Source organism: Cornus florida, unplaced genomic scaffold, assembly GCF_030987335.1.
Source record: "Cornus florida cultivar Cherokee Brave unplaced genomic scaffold, ASM3098733v1 CherokeeBrave_3.0.0_Hap2_Chr01, whole genome shotgun sequence".
Lineage (NCBI taxonomy): Eukaryota > Viridiplantae > Streptophyta > Magnoliopsida > Cornales > Cornaceae > Cornus > Cornus florida.
In genome coordinates this window covers 23,953,069-23,967,747 of record NW_026775571.1, presented here as the reverse complement: position 1 = coordinate 23,967,747, position 14,679 = coordinate 23,953,069, and the positions used below count along the sequence as shown (strand labels likewise).

General features: G+C 34.6%; 1 protein-coding gene across 2 annotated transcripts in view; it reads right to left on the bottom strand.

The window, feature by feature from the left end:
* Positions 1–4,715, bottom strand: part of LOC132293828 (uncharacterized) — a 38,168-nt gene extending 33,453 nt beyond the window's left edge. For both annotated transcript variants that reach the window (XM_059791468.1, XM_059791477.1), the window contains exons 1-5: positions 4,568–4,715; positions 4,328–4,424; positions 3,973–4,116; positions 3,750–3,865; positions 1,882–2,036 (exon numbers count right to left, since the gene is read on the bottom strand). In XM_059791468.1, coding sequence (XP_059647451.1) covers positions 1,882–2,036; positions 3,750–3,865; positions 3,973–4,116; positions 4,328–4,417 — 505 coding nt within the window. In that variant the 5' untranslated portion in view covers positions 4,418–4,424; positions 4,568–4,715. The remainder of the gene's footprint in view (positions 1–1,881; positions 2,037–3,749; positions 3,866–3,972; positions 4,117–4,327; positions 4,425–4,567) is intronic.
* Between the last annotated feature and the right edge of the window lie 9,964 nt (positions 4,716–14,679).

The window sequence follows — 14,679 nt, the reverse complement described above, 5'->3', positions numbered from 1 at the left end:
GTCCCTCTGAAGGTAGCTCTCTTTGGAAGGACAATGGATTTGAGGAGGATCTTGACACTTGATTATTTGAGGAAGAGGCAACAAATTTTGATTAATCGGTGTTGCGTGTGCAAGAGGAATGAGAGTCAGTGAATCAAGTTATTTTGCATTTTGCTGGGAATGAGAGTCAGTGATGGTGGGGTGATGGGATTGATTGATAGAGGTTTTAGTGGGATTTGGTGTAAAGAGAAAAGTAGGTGGAAGTTGTGATAGCAATTGGTTTGGTTGACAAAGGTGGAGATGGTGGTGGGTTTGATTGAAGTGAAAGAATGTGGTAGTGGTGAAGATTAGTTTGTATAATGGAGGTGGAATAATAAAAAATAAAAATAAAAATAAAAGGGAGAATAGTAATTCTAATGTTTTTGTCTTTTCATTACTTAAAGAAATCATTTGAAACACATGACAGTAGCGCAGCGGAAAACTCCATATGAATTCTCTGATACAAAAGAGACTTAGAGGAGAGTGAACAAGTCTCATTTGCTCTTTTACATTGATTTTAACTTTAACTAAAATATTCATCCAATCACAAATCAAATCAACCAAACAGACATTAAATAAATCGAAGAAGAGTAAAAGACAAGGAAAGAGACAACAAACTTCTATGCGGAAAAATCAAAATGGAAAATACCACAAGACCTTGTCAAGGGCAAATCAATTCATTACAGGAACACCTAAACCATGACATGAACTCACACCTAATTGAAAATACCACAAAACCTTGTCCAGAACGAATCAATTCATTATGTGAAGAAAAGGTTACACCTAATCCCTAACAGAAACTCACACCTAACTAATTGACCAGATGAAGTAATTGCCAATGCCTCAGACTCACACATAATTCCCACTCATCTCATACAAGTCTAGTTGTTGATGATGCCCCAGTCTTACTCCTGATCTCCTAGATCATCTATTCCATCAACACAACCAACTCCCTCAATTATCTTCTTCACTAGTAACTGACTCAGAAAACCTCCATGAACAACTGTTTTAGAGCTAATTTTTTGTCATCAGGCAATATGTACCGTTACAATGACAACTTCCAATGGTACAAATTTTTCTGCCCAGTTATGCACCAGTAGAAGAGCAATATCTACAGATACACAAGACATAACAGAGTTGTGTTCCAATACAAATTTAAATTTATCAGGGTGGCATTTTTTGTTTGGACTGCAGCTTTGGGCAAGATTCTGAGTCTGGACAATTTGAGAAAGAAAAGACAGATCATGGTGTTGTATGTGTAAGAATGATGGAGAGTCTGTGGATCACCTTCTTTTGCATTGTCCTATGGCTTATGATTGCTGGAGTCTTATTTTTGGTCTTTTGGCATCCATTGGGTTATGCCTCAGTCTTCAAGGGAGTTGATTGACATTTAGAGGGGCCGCGGGGGGGGGGGGGGTGGGTTGATGCTCATGTCTGTTGGAGGGTAACCCCCCTTTGTGTTTGGTGGAGCATCTGGAAAGAGCGAAATAGAAGATCTTTTGATGGGAAGGAAACCACCATTGTGGCGCTGAAATTTGTTATTATTAGTTCTCTTTTTAGTTGGGTGATGGGGAGAAATTGTATATCTTTAGATGAGATTGTGGACTTTTTGGGTTCTTTGGGTCCATAGGGTTTTTGTTTGGTTCCTTGTATATCTCTTGGGATGCGTTCCACTTTTGAACGCTTTCTAATACATTTTATTTATCAAAAATAAAATAAAAAATGGCTATCTAGGAAGAATCACCTTGGTGTTTCAAGCAACTTGCATCACCTAGACGTTTATGATAGGAGCCCAGATAGCCCACTAGGGAGAATAAATGCTTACTACTCTACAGAAAATAAAGCAAGAGTAACGGTATAAACCTGGCGAAACAGACATAGAAGATATTGCCTTTGTAGAAGCTTTGAACTTGCCCAACAAGTTCCCAGTCATGGAATCAAGTTCACAAATTATTCCATCTGTACCCGCTGTGTAAATGCATGAACAATCTGTAGGAAATGAAATGGCAGTGACACCCCTGCATATATTGTCATTAAAATTTAAGAAAATGTTGTCAGGTTTTAAAAATGTAGGTGTTTCATTTTTATATTACATATGTTCTATTAACACCATTAATTTGATGAGTAGCAAATTAACTGATTACACTCTCAAAGAAAGGTTGCAAGCTACAAATCACATTATGGTTCTTAATTGCACAAGTTACTTTCTGAAATTACCATTAAACTGTAGTTTTCTCAATATTTTACCAGGTTCTGGATGCACTATATAGATAAAGCCAAATAGTATCAATAGTGTATCATATCATCATATAAAGCTCTGAATGAAAGCAATTAGAAACTCCATGTAATTCATGGTACAAATAAGCAAAAGTCAATACGGGCTGAAGACTATACAAAATAAATAAATAAATAAAAAGGTGCTCTTATATTTTGTGATATATTGTGAATAAAATATATAAATTCACCAACACTATTTCCATATACCAATGGTGACAACTACAAAAGTACAGGGCAGCAAATGAACCACATTGAATCAAGTACTGATTATTCAAGCTTCGTTCAGTAAAATTTTGACAAGTTGGAGTCAAACCAAGGCTCTGACCTGAGCTTAACTAGTTCATTCAAGCTTAGTTTATTTATATTTGATGAGATTGAACTTTATTCAATAACCTCATGAGCTTGTTATATGGATTTAACACTCAATGTTTTACATTAGGCTCTTAACAATTTAAGAACAGCTAATACGAATTTGCATTTACAACTTCGTAATATACTCTAATGCTTTGTTTGGTAGGAAAGAAGGAAGGGGGGTGGAGAGAAGATAAAAAGGTGCTCTTATAGTTTGTGATATATTGTGAATAAAATATATAAATTCACCAACACTATTTCCATATACCAATGGTGACAGCTACAAAAGTACAGGGCAGCAAATGAACCACATTGAATCAAGTACTGATTATTCAGGCTTCGTTCAGTAAAATTTTGACAAGTTGGAGTCGAACCAAGGCTCTGACCCGAGCTTAACTAATTCATTCAAGCTTAGTTCCAAACATGGGCAGAAGAGAGGAGGGAAGACAAGTGGGGCTATTATAGAAGTTCTGAATTACACTACTATCCTAAATTATACAAGTTTTAAATTACAATACTATCTTCTACAATTTACAATATTATAGATAGTGATTGGTATAATAGTAAAACCAATTTAGAACTCTCTTCCCTTCTCTCTTAACGAACATTATAAATTGTGAGCTTATTCTCTTCTCTTCCATCCAACCAAACAAAACGAGGGTAAATTTCTAGCTTAGTTCTTCTAGCTTTATATTAGAATTAACAATTTCCCGTGAACAGGGGCTCGAACCACTCATCTCCCTTTTGGGGAGGAGAATTCATACCACGCGGGCCAATGCCCCTGTTGTTTATTTATGTAAGTTCCATTAGAAATTTCATTAATATGATTATATGGAACCTATAAAAAAAAAAGGTTCAAGCTTCTTTAAACAATAACAAAAGGGTTCAACCTCCAAACTGAGTTGAGGTCTGCGTGATAAAAGTTTGCTGGCTAAGAAATTAAACTTCAAACACATGCTCAGACTTAATTCATATAATTGGTGACCTAGCTTGAACGAACTGTTACTGATCTAGCCTGATATGTTAGCTCGCAGCTTCATTCATCAGCCATCCAACAGTAGTATAACATTCATCATAGTATAAAATTTCAGCAAGAAACTCACCCGGGATGGCAGTCACTGACTCTCCACTTCAATTGACCCGCAGATACATCCAGGGCTAAAACATCACCACTACCGGTCCCTAACACCAACAACGAACTACCAAGCTTCCTCTTTTTCTGAAAATGATGAATATGCCAATTGCAAAACATAAAATTATGGGTCACAGTTTCAGAACAGCATCAATGAAGCAATACCGTATTAGATTATGTGTAGAAAAACCAACCTTTTTGTCCAAAGACAGCCACTTCATGCACGTATAATCAACCGAAAGGTGCCCACTACCCGGCTTAGTCAATAAATTGACTCCATCGTTTGACACAATATCTGTAAACTCAATCTGGAGCTGACCCTTCGAAGTGTCCCAAATCTAAGAAGCAAAACAAAAAGATCATTTTTACATACACCTAAACCTCATAAAACCCATTAATAAAACAAAAACGTACATATTCATATATACATTTCCTAAAAAGTACATTATTCAGCCTTATTATACACCAAACTTATACCATATTCATATTCAACTAAATATTGAATATCGCTCAGTTACAGATGTTTCGAGAGAGTTACAAGTTGGGTACCTTAATTCGACCATCTCCAGAACTGATAGCTAAGAAGTCTAAAGCCGGACTAAACGAGGTCAAGAGGTCTCTGTTATTTGATGTACCCATGATAATCCTGAGATTGGGAACAATTAATTTAAAATATACCAATTTCATACTTGTCTACAATATACGAACATGTGTGCGCGCGCGCAGAGATGCATATATATATATATTGAAAACCCTTAGTCAAAACAAGATGATGGAAAGATTGATTACGATAAAGGATGACAAGCGGCGGAGGCAGGGGCGGAGAGACGAAGCGGCGTGGTGGCGGTGAGAAACCTTTTTCAACTCCGCCGTACTGTGTTTTTCTTCTTTCTGAGAATAGGCGCTTCGCGCAGCATGTTCGTATAGTTGTGGTAAATATGGCGTGGGCCGGGCCAAGACGGTCTGGAACGGCCCATTCTTTAACCCAGACCCAAATCCAGGCCTATCGGATCAATGATTGGTCAACGAGTAGGAGATGCTAGGAAATTTAAAAAATAGTATGGGTTAATTAAAGAAGTAACATAAAATTTAAGAAAACAAAAATAACAAATATTCAATTCTAAACTTCAAATTAGTATTCACGATTGTATGGATAAAAAGAGTAAAAAATTCTATATTTTACATATAATAATATATTTGTATTATTATTTTTTTTATGTATTCAGGATGTGTCCGTATTCGTGTCCGTATTTTTTAAAAGTTGTCATATCATTGTATCCTTATTGTATCGTACATGTGTCTCATATCTATATTCGTGCCCTTATCATATCATACCTGTGTCCCGTATTTGTACCCGTGCTTCCTAACTTATTTGACTAGATTTTAATTTTTCAAATATAGTACGATATTGTTTGTTAATCATATCACCACACAAATTTACAAAGAAATTTTTACATGGCTCGGTCAATCACATACTATCATGCAAGTAAATGTGTCGGATTTTTACTTGAATGACTGCCTGTGACTAGCCGAGATCATATACTCCCTCACTATATAATAATTTCTCAAATTACATGTTGTTACCCAAGTATTGACTCCAGAAGGGGGTGAAAAGATTCTATAGTAAACAATGACTAATTTTCAATTTATAGATATGCAATTTAGAAACAAATAATTTTATGTAATTGTGCAATAAGATGGATAATAAACCAAGTAGTAAAAGCAAAATAATAAAGGAAATAAGGGAAAAGAAATTGCAAATTATGACAAGCCGATTTAGCGAAGTTCGAAAACTCCTATTCCTTGGCTCAAGATCTCTCATGAGACTTTCCCAAATCCACTAAGATCCCTCCTTTGTGGTGGAGAGCAAACCCGTACAATTTGAAGTGAACTTGCTTCTTCTTTCGTTGCTAAGAGAAACTCCTTCTCTTGGGCTTTCTTTGAGTCACACCAACCCTTTATAGTAAATGAAGGAAGTGTTTAGTACATGTATATCTCTTGAAAAAATAGATATTCAACTCACAAGTTCACAAGACTAGAGTATTAATGAATCAAATTGAAGCTCAAGTCTATGAAGAAATGAGTGAGAGAATGAAAGATGTAACTAATGCTCAAGTGTAGATATTAAGTGATCTTCAATGCTCTGTCAAAGATATGTATCTTATACATATCCAGCCATTATATAAAGAGAAATCTGAAGATTATAGTTGTTGGAGGGTTATTGGGGATCATTAAATGCAAATATGGCCGTTGGTTTTGAATTTAAGCCATACCAGTCGGCTGATGCAAGTTTTTAGTCGGCTAAAACTTCTAAACCAATGGACCGATTCATCCATCAATTAACTGGTACAGGTTTTCAGTTTGCAAGGCTACTGTCTCAATTTTATTTAGATACCGGTCAACTGATTCAATATACCAGTCGACCGAAAGTTCAACTCTTGAATGTTTTTCACTTCAGGGAACTTTATGGCCTTGTGCACTTATCTAGGTTAAATGTTGAAGCACATGACTAACACCTGGGATATTTGAAGGATTAACTATGCACAAGAATGTGAATGTGCATGATCCTATAAGATAAGCTTCAAGAAAATTCATAGTTACTTTGACAGTAATTCCTAAGTAACTCACCAATCTATCTACCCTTTTCGTCAAGCTTTGATGTTAATCATTGAGCCTTTGTCTTCGTATCTTGAACTTTGAGGTTTATTTTTGGCCTTTAAAGTCCAAATTAACTTTGATGCTCCTAACTTCAACTTTTGATCTTCTTTGCTTCATTAGGGTTAATCTTAGAGGTATGATATTTTTATCATAAAACTCAATTTAGATATTACTGTACAAAACATTATTAGGGCCTGTTTGGTAGCTATTTTGTTTTAGGTGTTTTTGTTACACGGCCTCATTTCAAGCCCAAAACATGTTTGGTAGCTGTTGTTTTGTTTTAAACAGTACTAAAACATTGTCAAAAATTGGGCCAAAAAGTGAAACACCAAAATGGTATTTTTTCTTGTTTCAATACTGTTTGCACAATAGAAGCACTGTAACGGAGGAAATAAGTTATGTCGAACACTGTAGCGGAAGAAACAAGTTTAAAAGCCATTTGTAACATTCGACCTGATATTTTCTCTCTCCTCTGAAACCCTAGACGTTTGGTGATTTGGGAGGCGACACAAACAAACCTCGTGATATTTGTAATGACCTGGTCATTTTCTTCCTTTTCCCTTTATCTTCAAATTTTGCGGATAAATTTTTTTTTTCATTATCTTTTCCTTTTCGGGTTCGATTTCTTGCCTCTTAGTGTCGTCTCGAGTGCTCGGAAATGGTTTCTGACCGGGTCCTCTTTTATAAGGGTCGCGATACCAAGTCAAGCTTGAAGAGTTGTGTGAATTTAGGAGGTGGCCAAGTTTTACATTTATAAAAAGCCACTACTACCTTTCTCTATATAAAATATAGATAGGGCGAGTAGGGATCGTCCCAAGGGATTTGATGGTGTATCGAGTTGTGAAACTATGGTAATTAGGGTTAGTAGGTCGAGTGATCACACAATTGGTTGGTTGGTTGATTAAGCTAAATTGAATTCAACTAAATAAAATAATATGAGGTAAACAAGAGAGAGAGAGGTCTTGGGGTGTAGAGATCACCACCAAGCAATACTTTTCTATACTACTAACAAGTGATCAATTGAGGGTAATGGATGTGTTGCAATATGATAAGGGTGTGTGTGCATTAGGTTGATTCAATTGGCAAGGATGACAAATCAAGCAAGTATTGTCTAAACATCATGTGAAGAGCACAATATATCTAAATAATAGAGCATATATTGTCTAGACAACATGGGGATAGCACAATAGATCAAAACAAGTCATTAATCCTTTATTAAGCTCACAATCCACATACAACACAATATTAGAGGAATATGCCATTTGGACTCACAAGCATGGAACATCAAACATCAAGAGTAGATTGTCCTACCATCTATCATTATACTACCACTACACTAAATCTACACTACTAGCATGAAAATAAAGCTATCTAGAATAGGGGAGAGGCACAAACCATCAAGAATAGGCATAAACCATCAAATGAACCAAAATAGCATTCATTAAGCATATCATCTTGATAATCTCTAGATCTATAGCATCAATACACATAGACATGCATCAAAAACACTAAATCTAGAGATAAGCACATGAATATCCTACTCTAGCATACATAGACATATGGGTAGAATAGAATAGTCAATTGGAAGCATTAAACCATACAAACCATGAAATAATCAAGATTTATATATACATGAATATTAAGATGTATCATACAACACTAATCCCTCAATAATACACAAGATTAGAGTATAGAAAGCATGCTTGGGGCTAACTCTAGCCCCAAGAAGATGTCTAGCCACTCATGGTAGTGATGATCCAACCCTCAAGGGCTAACTCCATGGCTGCTCCTTGTTGGTGAAGATCTCCTCCAATGGTGCTCTAGCTTCCTCCCTTCTTCCTCTCCAAGAATAGCCTCCAAGATGATTTTCAATGTGTGACAAGAGACTAGAGAGAGCTCCTCCAAAAAGTGTATCATATTCCTTATATAGGTAGGTAAAATACACCCTATGATGAGCTGTGGTCGTGCAAGGCATATTCTCCAATGATTGGGTGAAGGACGGAATAAATGGGCTGGACTTTAACTTTTTCTCGCTGGAGGAAGTTCGATCGATCGAACCTTAACTTGGATCGATCGAAGATGGGTTCGATCGATCGAACTGCATCTTGGATCGATCGAAGTGGTCTGACTCCTCCGGAAAAAGGACAAAAGTGGTTGGTAGGCGTATAGCTGTGGATAAGATCAATCATTTGAATAGGACAAAATAGGGTTCGATCGATCGAATATGATGTTAGATCGATCGAACTTGGAATTTCAGCAAAGGCCAAGGTTGGATCTATCGAGAAGTACTGTGATCGATCATAGATGTTCGATCGATCGAACTCTAAGTTGGATCGATCGAACTTTTCAGCTGCACAACTTTGATTCATTTTTGCTCCTTTCTTTCTCCACTTTGCTCCCTCCTTTGGTTTATCTCAGGATTGCTTCAATTAAGCTCTTATTTGGCTGAGTTAGCTCAATTTTGGGATTAGTGCCTGAAAATATAAATAACACGTAATAAGTCTAAAACGGCAAAGTAAGATAGATAAAGGTACTAGAATGCTTAAGCTTAACGGGTTTAAATGCGCACTTTTCGGTGCTCATCAGTTTCTGAGACTCTTTCCTTTGGATTGACAACTTCCTTTGAGGATCGAGTTATTTCCACATTTTTTTTTTTTTTGACACTATTCATTTTTCGTCTTTTTCTTATTTCGTCCTCTTCTCGTTTTTCACTTTTACTTGCATAACCTCATTTTTTGTGCTCGGATTTGATTCCGGTTTTGCATACATTCATGAAATTTAAATTCCATGACATCTACATTTTTACTTTTGTAGAAATGCATATGAAATGCTTACTTTCTTTGTAAAAGCCATTAAAACAAGACTTTTTGCAATTATCCATAACTTGAGGGGTTTTTGGGTAATTAAGTAAAGTAATTATTTTTCGTCTTAGGGACCATTTTGCAAATTAAATTGGAAGATATTTTCAAAAATGACTTTTTTGTAATTTTCAGAAAATGTGACAAGTGTCACATTCCTATGGTGCCACTTGTTGATTTTGTGGTGGAACCACTTGGAGGCTTTATCTCATGACACATGGAGGTTGGAGATTCACCCACTTGTTGTCCTAGGATTGGTGCACTTGTTGGCATGGATGGTTGACAAGTGTAGGGTTAATATTTAATCTTGGAAGCTTACTTGGATTCATGACAAGTGTGGGACTCACCTTTAGTCTTGCATTAGTGTGTGTGTGAGAGGTAGTGCAAGAGCACCTAGTGAGTGGAGAAGCCCACCAATTTAGCTTAAGGTTTACACATTTTAATTCATTCATCACTTTCCTCTCAAGAACCCTAAGGAAGCCACCATTGGAGAAAAGCTTGACTAGTAGCTTTGACTTCATTTTTTGTGCCCTTTCACTCACCTTAGAACTTTGAACTTGGAACACTTTTTGTTCCCCTCATCCTCTTCTTCAAAACCCTTGAAGGATCTAGCCTAACTCCTAGTTTTGCTTTGGTATCTAGAGATTCAATTCTCTAGTGAGTTGAAGGTAGCAAGCTGAAAAATCTGTTTTGCGGACTGAAAATTTGGGGCGATTTCATTTTGGTGGTAATTGGGATTTTAATTCCAATTGAGGTACAGGACTCAGGATTTGAAGATTCCATTGCTCCTTGGATGGCTTACAGTTTCTAAGTTTCTATTTTATGCAAGTGTTAGCATAAGATGCCTCTTTGTAGCCTTATTTGTTTAAACTTGCATTCGTTAATTCGTATATGTAAAGTGTACGTAAGTGCACTCTGTTCAATGTATTTAATATGTATGAGATGAGGCCAGAGGCCAATGACATGTATCTCGTTTTCTATGCACTTTTGTTTTCAAAGTTTATTATGAAAATATTGGAAAATGTTAAGTCATTGCTTCATAACTTTCGCATCGGGTGTTAGAATTTCATATCTTTTCTGCCTGGACTCAGAATCAGACGATTCTTGATCTAATTTTGTTCATTTTTCGTTGTCCTTCCAATGGTGTGCACGGTGGCACCCTTTTCAGTGAGAAATGACCATTTTGCCCTTAGTTCATCTCTTTTCGGGTTAGGTATTCTTGCTTCATTTGCTTGGCTCATTTGAGTTTCGTGGCTTCATGGAGAGTCATTTTGGGGCCTTAGGAATGACGTACATCTCTTGAGGTCATTTGGCTTCTTTCGCTTCCGCATTTCGGGTCCGTTATCGGGTCAACTTCCGGTTCATCACTAACGCACCGGGTTGAGAAATCCGGATCGTTACAATATTGAAGAGTGTAAGTCATTTGAAGCCCTAAAATACTTGTAATAGTGTGATTACAAGTGTTCTTCGATTCTAGAGGTGATTTGTTTTCTTTCTTGCAGTTGTGTGAGGTGACTTGTTTTCTCTCTTGCAGTTGTGTGAGGCGATTTCTCTCTCGGTATTCAGCGTCTGAAGGAAGAAATAGAAACAGCCACCCTATGGTACCTTTCTTAAAATATTCTCTATTATGCACTCTTTTTCATGGTGATGTTAATTTTATATTTATATTTTTATTTTTCAATTTCTCCATTTCAGGGTTTTAGTTGAATCGAGATTATATTTTTTTATTTCTGGGTTTTGGTTGAATTTTTTGTTGATCTTAAACCCAGATCCATTTTTGTAATTGAAATTAATTATTTTTAGTTATACTGGGATTTCGATTTTGAGTGCTTGCATGAATATTGTTTTGTAGTATTACTATTATTCAATTGTTCTATTGAGTAGAGTTCTAATTGAAATTTTCTGTTTAGAATCATTGTCAAATTGTCCTTCTATTTTATTAGATCATATTCAGTATAACACATGGATTTGTTTTGGGTGGTTTTGCTTTTTCTTAATATAAACGTATAATTTTGTGGAATTCTGATACATTAACTTCATTATTATGTATAGTCCACATGTCCATGAACTCTTCTAGTTGAGCCTCTGTAATCATAGCTCTACTGATAGAAGGTTCTAATTCCCTTAAAGATATTGGACATAAGTGAATGTGTAACTACAATTCTATGTATTTATTTACTTATATTCTCGGTTGCTAATAAAAATTACTTCCAAGACTCAGATTGACTTGAGCAGGTCAATTTGATCATTTTATGATAGTATTGATAATATGTTTTCCATTAAATGAAACAAAGACAACTCTTTGGGGGTCTTATCTTGAATTGACATTTTTTCTTCACAATATGGATATGGACCTATTATTAAGTTTGCTTTAATATATAATGCTTCACACACACACACACACACACACACACATCTTCTAGTAATATATAATGCTTCACATGCGCACGCACGCGCTCGCACACACACACACACACATATTTTCCTTTTATTTTTTATTTTATGACGTAAATTCTGCTGAAAATTGCTTGAATGAATCTATTATTTAAATCTTTGTTTTTTCACAATGACGAGGCAACTGAATCTTACAGTAGTTTATTAAGACTGACTTGTCACTGGGGTGAACATAATAGTTGCAGTTCAATCCATGTTTAATTTAGAACATTAATGTTTAAGTGGGTTGTCTAACTGAATATTTGAACATTAATAGGTTAGTCTATATGTTCTAGTCAATATATATTATTTTTGTTGTTATTAATTATAGTGTTGTTATTAATCTGTTAGATGGATATGAATATTGAGAATGTGGAACAATGTGGTGATTATCTTACAATTGAAGGGAAGGAGTGGCTAAAGTTACGAAGGATGGAAAATTGTTATGGGATGACTCACTCATTGAAAAATTCATTAATATTATGGAGGAACAAGTTAGGCCTGGTAATCGTATTGGCACAACATATAATAGAAATTGTTGGAATAATATAGTAAAAGAAATAAAGGTTCAAACATGGAGAAAATTTGGTTTAACCTAACTTCGGAATAAGTTTAACCAGTTGAGGAAAATTTATTTACAGTTTAAGAAATTATTATCAGAGACTGACGTGGGATATGACCATGAGACGAGCATGGTTATAGTTGAGGATGAGAGATGGGACAGGTTTAGCAAGGTTAATAATTTAATTATTAGTCCTAAATAAATAATAAAATCTTGTATATTCTTTGTTATGAGGTTAATATTGTAACAAAATTTGTGGGTTGTTACGGGTGTAAATAAGTTTCGTAGGCATGGATGTAAGCATTTTGACAAGATGTCGACTATATATGGAGATACATATGCAACAGGGATACATGCCTACCCGTCCACTACAGCACTCCCCGCGATCATTTTGCCCACTCCCAATGATGACGATGATGAGGAAAAGGGTTGTCAGGTCAGTCCCCCACCTTTACGTAAAGGTTAGAAAGCCAAAAGAGATGATTTATCTCCCAGTATGGTTGCATTCTTGTCAAACATGAATGAGAATTCTGCGAGGAGAATTGAGAGAATTGAAGCTGCAAAAGAGAAAGCAGTTAAAACATCTTCTACTTCTACTCGTGTATCTTCATGTGAGAAAGGAGATGATAAAGTTCTCTCTCCATCTAAAAAGGATATAGATGATGAAATGTTTGACGCCTACATGTTCTTTTTACAAAAATACCTGAAATTAAGATGGCCCAATTTGCTAAGGTATCGAAGTTGTTACATGATTCTGAGAAGTGGAAGAATTTTTTTTTTACGTTACTTGAGGAGATGAGAATTGGTTGGGCACTAAATGTTTGATTCTTTCTTTATGGATGATTGTGTTTTGTGTCATCGTTTAACTTATTACTATCTCACATTTGGATGATTGTAATAACTTAAATACTTTTATTTCTTGGATGCCTATTACTACTTAAATGCTTTGTTTATTATTTAAATGTTTTATTTATTACTTAAATGTTTTGTTTACTATTTAATTGATTTTCTTATTAACTTAAATGTTTTGCTTGTATTAAATCTTTCAATAGGGCAATGGATATCTGGAACAATATAAGAAGAATAATTCAATTATATGACGATGAGGAGGACAATAAGAGTGTCTTAATATTTGATGCTCTTTTAGAAGAGAAGAACTTCTATCAAAAGAGCCGTTGTGGGGATTCCATTTTACAAGGGGAAACGTATGTTATGGAGATTTTAAACAGCCATAGAGAAAGATGTTATGAAAATTTTAGGATGTACCCTGTAGTTTTCAGAACATTGTGTAATACCCTGAAAGGTATAGGGCCGAAGGATTCTAAATTTTTAACTATATATGAACAAGTGGCAATCTTTTTGGTCACTTTATCTCATAATCAAAGGAATCATGTTGTAGCAGGGAGATTTCAACACTCCACTGAAACCATTTCCATACACTTCCATGTTGTGTTGCATGCAGTATGTCAGTTGGGCACCCATATCATTGCCCCTCCTGATTTTTCTATGATTCCAAATAAAATTAAAGAGTCTTCTAGCTAATAATAAAAGGTAATTTGTGGTAGAGTTTTGGAAAAATTATTGTATTTTTTATATTAATTAAAAAATATTTTTTATATTAATAATTCTTGTCTAATTAGATTTACTTTTATTAAAAAAACCTATAATTAATAGATAAGTAGGTAATTTGTGTTACAGTTTTATAGAAACTCTTTTAAAATCTCTTTTTATAACAATTAATAAATAATTTTTTATATTAATAATACTTGTCTAATTAGATTTCATTTTATTAAAAAAACTCATAATAAATAGATAAATAGGTAATTTGTGTTAGAGTTTTATAGAAACTTTTTAAATATATCTTTGTCTAATGTGATAGAGTTTTATTAAAAATAAAATTGGTAATTTCTGATAGGGTTTTATAGAAATTATTTTATTTTCTTTAAATGTATCCTTGTCTATTTAGATTTAATTTTATTAAGAAACTCATAATAAAAGCTAATTTGTGGTAGAGTATAAATAAATAACTATTGAAACAATTTAGTAAAGCTATTTCACTCTGAAATTCTGAGTCTATGCTCTTCTGAATTTCTCTCTGGAATTTTGGATTTCTAGAATTCTTAATTTATGAACCCCTTCCTCTTTCCTCCATGCCTCTATTTATAGGCTTCTTAGATTAATAGAATAATTACATGTGCCCTCTACTAATAATGACATAATCATAACTGGGCCGAGCCGATTATATTGTGATAATTATATATAAAAAATAACTATTCTTTTTATATCAATTAATAAATATTTTATCATAAATAAATACATAGGTAATTTGTGTTAGAGTTTAAATAGAAACTCTTTTAAAAACTCTTTTTATATCAATTAATAAATATTTT